At 42.9% G+C, this 9,199-nt stretch overlaps 1 protein-coding gene across 1 annotated transcript; it reads left to right on the top strand.

The window, feature by feature from the left end:
- Positions 1-4,509: 4,509 nt before the first annotated feature.
- Positions 4,510-6,025, top strand: LOC121305557 (E3 ubiquitin-protein ligase TRIM39-like; the record flags this gene model as incomplete). The annotated part of the gene is made up of 1 exon (XM_041237213.1): positions 4,510-6,025. A coding segment is annotated over one exon (564 nt), but the record flags the coding sequence as incomplete, so codon positions are not given.
- Positions 6,026-9,199: the final 3,174 nt, after the last annotated feature.

The raw sequence follows: 9,199 nt of genomic DNA on the forward strand, positions 1-9,199 counted from the left end.
GCGTCAAGCACTTGCGACTGCAACAGCCACAGCTGTCTGTGCGCGACCACTAGGCCCGCCAGGCTCCGAACCAGGGTCTGACACTGCAGGCGGGAGATCTGGAGCAATGTATGCAATGGAAGTCGCAGTTCCTTGGCCACCGGCTCTGGTAGCAGAGCATCATGCAAAACTCCGTCCAGGTATGCAGTGAGCATGCTGGACATGTTCACTAGGCGGGTACTCTGGGCTTCCGCCACGTAGGCTCTACAGACGTGTGTCTGTTATCCTGCACTGCAGGTTCAGGCAAACGGGGTTCTTGGGCATAACTCCCACCAGCGGAGCCTTAACCAAGGCCGCAATGGTGCAGTCCACAGGGGGAAATCTGGCAAGACCCAACTTCTCCGAGCCTACCAGCGAGGCCAGAGGAGAACCACGTCTCAATTGTGCCAATGTTGTAGCAGGGTGGTTCCAAGAGGAATGTACCTCCTCCATGAAATCGGGGAATGCTGGGAATAAGAACATAAGAACATAAGAACATAAGAAAGTTTACAAACGAGAGGAGGCCATTCGGCCCATCTTGCTCGTTTGGTTGTTAGTAGCTTATTGATCCCAAAATCTCATCAAGCAGCTTCTTGAAGGATCCCAGGGTGTCAGCTTCAACAACATTACTGGGGAGTTGATTCCAGACCCTCACAATTCTCTGTGTAAAAAAGTGTCTCCTATTTTCTGTTCTGAATGTCCCTTTTTCTAAACTCCATTTGTGACCCCTGGTCCTTGTTTCTTTTTTCAGGCTGAAAAAGTCCCTTGGGTCGACACTGTCAATACCTTTTAGAATTTTGAATGCTTGAATTAGGTCGCCACGTAGTCTTCTTTGTTCAAGACTGAACAGATTCAATTCTTTTAGCCTGTCTGCATATGACATGCCTTTTAAGCCCGGAATAATTCTGGTCGCTCTTCTTTGCACTCTTTCTAGAGCAGCAATATCTTTTTTATAGCGAGGTGACCAGAACTGCACACAATATTCAAGATGAGGTCTTACTAAGTGCATTGTACAGTTTTAACATTACTTCCCTTGATTTAAATTCAACACTTTTCACAATGTATCCGAGCATCTTGTTAGCCTTTTTTATAGCTTCCCCACATTGCCTAGATGAAGACATTTCTGAGTCAACTAATTCTCCTAGGTCTTTTTCATAGATTCCTTCTCCAATTTCAATATCTCCCATATGATATTTATAATGTACATTTTTATTTCCTGCGTGCAGTACCTTACACTTTTCTCTATTAAATGTCATTTGCCATGTGTCTGCCCAGTTCTGAATCTTGTCTAGATCATTTTGAATGACCTTTGCTGCTGCAACAGTGTTTGCCACTCCTCCTACTTTTGTGTCGTCTGCAAATTTAACAAGTTTGCTTACTATACCAGAATCTAAATCATTAATGTAGATTAGGAATAGCAGAGGACCTAATACTGATCCCTGTGGTACACCGCTGGTTACCACACTCCATTCTGAGGTTTTTCCTCTAATCAGTACTTTCTGTTTTCTACATGTTAACCACTCCCTAATCCATGTACATGTGTTTCCTTGAATCCCAACTGCGTTCAGTTTGAGAATTAATCTTTTGTGCGGGACTTTGTCAAAAGCTTTCTGGAAATCTAAATAAACCATGTCATATGCTTTGCAATTATCCATTATCGATGTTGCATCCTCAAAAAAATCAAGCAAGTTAGTTAGGCACGATCTCCCTTTCCTAAAACCATGTTGACTGTCTCCCAGTACCCTGTTACCATATAGGTAATTTTCCATTTTGGATCTTATTATAGTTTCCATAAGTTTGCATATAATAGAAGTCAGGCTTACTGGTCTGTAGTTACCTGGTTCAGTTTTGTTTCCCTTTTTGTGGATCGGTATTACGTTTGCAATTTTCCAGTCTGTCGGTACCACCCCTGTGTCAAGAGACTGCTGCATGATCTTGGTTAGCGGTTTGTAAATTACTTCTTTCATTTCTTTGAGTACTACTGGGAGGATCTCATCCGGCCCAGGGGATTTGTTTATTTTAAGAGCTCCTAGTCCCTTTAACACTTCTGCCTCAGTTATGCTAAAGTTATTTAAAACTGGATAGGAACTGGATGACATGTGGGGCATGTTGTCAGTATCTTCCTTTGTAAAAACTTGTGAAAAGTAATCATTTAACATATTTGCTATTTTTTTTTCTTCATCTACGATTTTGCCATTTGTATCTCTTAAACATTTAATCTCCTCTTTGAATGTTCTCTTGCTGTTGTAATATTGGAAAAACATTTTGGAATTGGTTTTAGCTCCCTTAGCAATGTTCATTTCTATTTCTCTCTTGGCCTTTCTAACTTCCTTTTTGACTTGCGTTTGCAGTTCTGTGTACTCTTTCTGCGTACTTTCTTTTTGGTCCTTTTTTAATGCTCTGTAAAGTGCCTTTTTTCGCTGAATATTTTTTTTAATTGATCTATTAAACCATTTTGGCAATTTAGTTTTACATTTAGATTTGTCTACTTTAGGGATGTAATTGTTTTGCGCCTCTAGTACTACATTTTTGAAGAACAACCATCCTTCTTCTGTGGGTGTTTTCTCTATTTTACTCCAATCTACTTCTGTTAGTCTCTGTTTCATGCCTTCATAGTTTGCTTTTCTAAAATTGTAAACCTTAACTTTAGTCTTTACTTTTGGGGATTTAAAAAACACTTCAAATGAGACCATGTTATGGTCTGAGTTTGCCAGTGGTTCTCTGACCTCTGTTTTAGTTATTCTATCTTCGTTATTTGAAAAGACTAAATCAAGACATGCCTCCCCTCTAGTGGGTGCCTTCACAAATTGTGTTAGGAAGCAGTCATTTGTCATTTCCACCATTTCTATTTCATCCTTCGCGCTACCCACCGGGTTTTCCCATTTTATTTGGGGGAAGTTGAAATCCCCCATTAGTATGGCTTCTCCTTTGCTACACACATTTCTAATGTCATTGTATAACAGATTATTGTGCTCACCGTCTGAATCTGGCGGTCTATAGCATGCTCCTATTATTATGCCTTTTGAATTTTTGTCTGTTATTCTGACCCATATTGATTCGGTTTTATTTTCTTTGTCCAGGTTTAACACCTGGGCTTCAAGACTGTTTCTTATGTATAGCGCTACCCCTCCTCCTCTTCTGTCCTGCCTGTCTTTCCTATACAGTGTATACCCACAAATATTATATTCGTCCCCATCACTCTCAGATAACCAAGTTTCTGTAACACCTATCACATCATAGTTACCTGTTAGTGCAGTAGCTTCAAGTTCTAGAATTTTGTTTCTGATACTTCTAGCATTTAGATAAATACATTTAATGGTTGTCTTACCTGAGTTGTTGTTCTTGTTCTACGCCATAGGGAAAGACAAAAAAACAACAAAAGGGGAGGAAAGATCAAATTTACGAGTCTTGGGGACGAGCTCCTAGAAAAGAGGCTACATCTTGATCCAAGAAAATAAATTACGTCAGGGTGTAGTGGAGAGGGTGGGGCTATTAAGTGTGGGAAGGGCTAGGGGGCGGGGCAGATATCTATCAGTCGCTTGATGCGGTCTCTGCAGGGATTTTGGTTTGAATGTTGTTTGTACCGATGTGACGAACCGGCCTGGCTCTGTTTGTGCTGTCCAGGGGACCTGCAGGTATGCCGACGCGTGCCCCATAAGTGCGGGCACGGACCCTGCCAGTGGCGGCGCGCTAGTAACTGAGGCAGCCTCGGAACTAGGGGCCGTATCAGCCTGGAATTCAGGCTCCACCTCAACCTCCATATCCGGAGGGAACACGGACTCACCCCACGAGGCGGTGATGGAAAGCGTGTCCTCGTCTGAGCAGAGAGCCCGGTTGATCCGCTCGCCCTGTACCCCCCCGGAGTCGTCACAGGGCGGCACAGAGATTGTGACCAGCTCAGGGGGTGGGGGGTTCACCACACGGGGGTCCACGGCCGAAGCCGGTGGGGCCTGCCTCTCCAAAAGCTCCATGATGTGACCGATCTGAGCTTTCATGTCCATAATATCCTGCGCCTGCCGGAACTTTTTCACCTGTCTAGCTGGATCTCCCCGGAGGGGCTCTGTGACGGAGTTGGGAAGCGTGAGTGGTTGGGGCCCGCTGCGGGGGACGAAGAACACCCCCGCACGACTCTTTCCAGGTGGCTCGCGAGCAGAGCCGTATTGAAATGTATTCATTAACACAATATATTGTTTAAATCTCTCATTGAGCAGAGCCGAATTGAAATGTATTCATTAACACATTTCTTTTTTTTTTACTAAACCAAATAAATAGAATGGCAAAAAATACTCTCTCTTATTATTCACCTGAAACTCACACTGTCTCTCTGCATCAGAATATTCTACTATAATAAAGCAGTGGACTCGCACCAGCCAGTGTCTGGAAATGAGGCTTTGAGCAGTGTGTGAATCAATCAGGACACAATGTAAAGCTGTTTTAACATTTGATCGCAGGGCTAGTGGGAGGGTTGATATTTCTCAGGGATCTTGATTATTGTCTCCTCTCTTCTCCACAGCTGATGTGACTCTGGACCCTGATACAGCGAACCCCTATCTCATCCTGTCTGAGGACGGGAAACAAGTGAGCGATGGAGACACACGACAGGATCTCCCTGACAATCCAGAGAGATTTAATCCTGTTGTCAGTGTCCTGGGCAGGCAGGGCTTCACCTCAGGGAGACATTACTGGCAGGTAGAGGTGGGGGAGAAGAATGCATGGACTTTGGGAGTGGCTAGAATGTCCATAAGCAGAAAGGGGAAGATTACACTGAGTCCTAAGAATGGTTATTGGACTGTGTGGCTGAGGGATGCAAAGTACCAGGCTCTGGCTAGTCCCTCTATCTCCCTCCCCCTGAGTGTGAAGCCCTGGAAGCTGGGGGTGTATCTGGATTATGACGAAGGGCAGGTCTCCTTTTACAATGCGAACACCAGCTCTCACATCTACACTTTCACTGACACCTTCACTGAGAAGCTCTATCCATTCTTCAGTCCTGGTATTAATACAGATGGTAAAAACGCAGCCCCGCTGATCATCCTCCCTGTCAGTGATAGAGATTGAGTAAAGTGGTGTATCTGTATGACAGCCTATACCAGCACTGATAATCCTGTTCACTGCATTATTACTTGCCCACCTATTTCTCTGTCTACCTGTAATTGTTTTACCGATCGCACTGTCAGTAATTACGAGCTTGACAAAACTATGGGAGCGCACATCACATTTAACACACCCCTGTGACTTGTGCACATGGACTGTCCCTCACATGCCCGTCACATTTAACACACCCCTGTGACTTGTGCACATGGACTGTCCCTCACATGCCCGTCACATTTAACACACCCCTGTCACTTGTGCACATGGGCTGTCCCTCAAATGCCTGATTCATTTGTGGCACCAGCCGTTTAGATTTTTACCTAATAATTTATGCAATACAGGTCAGGTCACATGTCCTAGATTTCCCAGATGCAATGTAACATGTAGCTCTGAATGGGTTAGTTTGTGAAGAATAGCAAGTTTTACAATAGATAAGAGGTGGCCTGCACTGCATTGTAAATACTGCTAACAGAATGAAGAGACGCATTGATTCCTTTATGCTCACATGACACTAGATTACACTCACAATCACATGCAGATTTAGATGCTTATTTTTAGACGCTTCAGTTTTTTTGAAATGTATATTAAAGGGTTGCTTCACACCATCTGCGAATGACATCAGTGAGCAAAAACAACAATAGAGAATGCTAGAGAGCAAACTATGATATTAAACAGGTCCGGAATTAACCAGGTAGAGGAGGAGTGCCAGGATCCCTTTACAATATGTGTCAATGTTGCTTATTTAGACGCTCATGCAAGTAGGGTTAAGGTCTTTTAACTTTCTATACCAGAGCCCTTGCTTTTAGAAATGTGGACTTGGTCAGATCACGCTGTTTTGGGTTCAGGTGGCTGAAGCAGATTAAGCTCCAGGTTTTTGTAATCTCTGCTTCATTAATAAATATTTTAATTTTTACTGAAACACTGTTTCTCGTGCCTCTTTGTGCGCGTGTCCACCTGTTTTGAAAATCATTGCACCAAAAAACAAAAACAAAAGCAGTGAGTGATTGTTTAAACCAGGGGTTCCCAGAGTTCTGGTGAAGGAGGGCCGATTTCCAGAGGTTGCATGGGATGGGGGGCCGCTCAAGAAAATGTACCACTCAAGAAACCGAAGTGTGCCCCAAATCATACCTTTTTTTTATTTCCTATACATTTTTATATTTAATTTAGGAATGTATATTACTACCACTGCAACACCAGCAGCTTTGAAATGTATTTGTATTTTATCCTGTGTCTTGGTGCCACAACAGGCTTAGGTTTGAGCACCAATATCATGCTGCCACATCTTACATGGTCCTGCTCACAACAGTTAAAGAAGACAATACCGAAATAGGAACTCTTCAAACTATACCAATTAAACTCTTTTGTGGGTTATTCTTCAGTAGTGAGGCAGAATGCATCTTGACTTGTACAGCTAACCACTTCACTAAGAGCTGAATGTATGTACAGTGAACTCCGCTTAAATCAAATCTCTGGGGACCATACAAATACTCTGAGATGTGCAAAAATCGAATTAAACAAGTTATGTGAATTGCCCCAGGGTGTGGACATTTAGAGCTATTTCCATAGTAAATGTACAGAGATAAAACACAGCTGCTACTGTATTTTATCTTGATGTGTTTATTCATTTTTTCTTTCTGAAATCAATGAAATAATCACACATTTCTATTTAAAGTGCAGCATTAATTATTCATAAATGATCCGCCATTACATTGCTGCTTTTTATGCAATTATATAGGATTGCTAAGTAACAACTGTAGTCTTATTCAGAAACACTGTACACAAAAGAAATGTAAGAGTGATAACTTTAAACTGTAGTGTAGTTACTACAGTAGTACTTTCCCTAATAAAAGATCCAAGTTGAATACCAAAACTACAATACTGTACATAATCTAGCATTTTCCCGATGTAGTTGAAGCTGAATACAGTTCCCTTTCAATTCGAAGATGGCCACCAAAACTTAATTAAGGGATGTACTCCTGCCTATTGGTAGGTGTTACTGAGCTCTTTCTATCAAAGCTGCCGATAGGCCCTCTCCCCTCGGTGACCCCCTCGGTCCCGCCTACCAAGGGTACTTAACCGTCACGCAGGGGAGACTCGCTCTCTTTTCGCTGCTCAAGATTGGTATCGTAAGACCTCTCTGTGTTGCATTGAGCCCTCTTTCTAAGTTGCTACTAGTTCCCCTGCACTTCGTGCTGAAAGCCGGCCTTCGCCGCATTTCCCGGTATCAGTAGCTTTAAATCATAGCCTTTTTATTCTGTTTTTAACTATCAGCACTTGCTTGCTCCGCATGTCAGACTGCTTCTCTGTTTATCTGATATTTTAGAAAATGGATTAAGTTAATAATTATAATCTCCTTTCAAGCTTAATGTTTCTGTTGGTTTATCTGTGTGTGACAGTTCTGAAAAGATGGCAGGAATGAAATTACTTACAAATAAGTAAATAAACATTTAGAAGATTGTCCTGCATTTAACTGAATTACACAATAACTGGATTCAGTTACACATGGTAGATTGCTTGTGTAATAATAAATAAATAAATATAAACGACAGGGTCTCAATTTCTTTAATGTGATCTGTGAAAAATACATGTACAATTTTTTTTTTTTTTTTTTTTACTGTTTTTAAACAATTTATTCTGGATGCAGAATCGCCGAAATCAAGTTTACACAAACACCTGCCGTCCAGAAGCAATGTAATCTCGCTCCAGTTTGTCTAGTCTAGTGGATTGCAATGACAAATTACACACATTGCGCTGTGAGCGAGGAATTACACGCTCCCGTTGGCAGAAAGCAAGGTTTTTCGCAAGTGCGTGCGCACATCCATCAAGGACACATGAATCCTAGGGGGCACTGAATTCGTCATAACACCTGGACTGTAAAAGTGAACATTTAACAATTCAACATCCATCTGATAGAACATACTGTAGCCGAATGGGGGCGCACGAAAAAAACAAAGAAACGTGTTACCAAAATAAACAGGGCTGTAGGATGATGTACAGCAGCTCTAAAACAAATGGTTTTATAACACTGTGTAACACAATTTTTGTTCCTGGGTAGTAAGTGTTATTTCCTAATTGCTTATGCCTCAAAAGTATAGAAAATGGCTATTATTCCCCACAAACTTTGCTTTTGTGACCAGGACAGTGATATTTCAAAATATCACTATTTCCAGTGGGAAAACGGGCAAATGTGTGTCTTTTCGTTCACATAAAGTGAGAAACAAAACAACATATGAATCCAAATTAACATGTATTTATACTAAAGTAATACAAAATGACTGCAAAAGATTTAGAAGTGAGTAGTTTTTCGAGATTTACGATTATACTGTATTACTGTGTTAGTGGACACAGGGTGTGGGCGAACTGATTCGGACAGCTCTCCTCGGCGGTGTGTCCTGGCAGCCACAAGGTCAGGTGGCGATCTGTATCCATGGAGACACGGCGACATACCCCACCCTAAAAGTATATTTAGCGCTAAGCCCGATAAAGCGCCACCTGGTAGTAGGGGTGGCTGAAAAATTACCACACCCAATTATTCTGGGTCGAGACTGGCTGCAATATAAGGATTTGATAAAAATATCGGCAGCCTCGACCACACGTGCAGACACGGCAGACCCCCGAGGAAAGGAAGTAATTGGCACCATTTTTCCTTTCCATGCAGAACTGTTTTCTCCACTTTTTCGTCCTAGGAAAACACACAAGGAGAGACAGAGGGAAAAGTGGGAAGGTGCCTTGATCAGACACGGTTGGGGCCTGGCGGGGGAATGGTCTGATGGTCCCAAACGACAATCAAAGGGAGTGGGAACACAGTGTGACCGGGCGGGCGAGGTTACGTGACCCTTGAGGGTGGAGGCTGCTCCAGCCCCTGTCAATATCCCGGACGTGTGGGCCTCAAGCACGGACCTAGTGTGGGAGCAGAACAACGACCCCACACTGGTGCACGCTTGGGAACAGGTCCGGTCTATTGAGGGTAAGGATGTCGACGGCATCGGGACGCTGGTATATCCCCACTTTGTTGTAGAGGGGCACTTACTATATAGGGTAAATCTAGCCCCGGGCACAGGACAGTCTGTCAAACAGTTGATGGTTCCCCCGT

Source organism: Polyodon spathula, chromosome 44 (genome assembly GCF_017654505.1).
Source record: "Polyodon spathula isolate WHYD16114869_AA chromosome 44, ASM1765450v1, whole genome shotgun sequence".
Classification (NCBI taxonomy): domain Eukaryota; kingdom Metazoa; phylum Chordata; class Actinopteri; order Acipenseriformes; family Polyodontidae; genus Polyodon; species Polyodon spathula.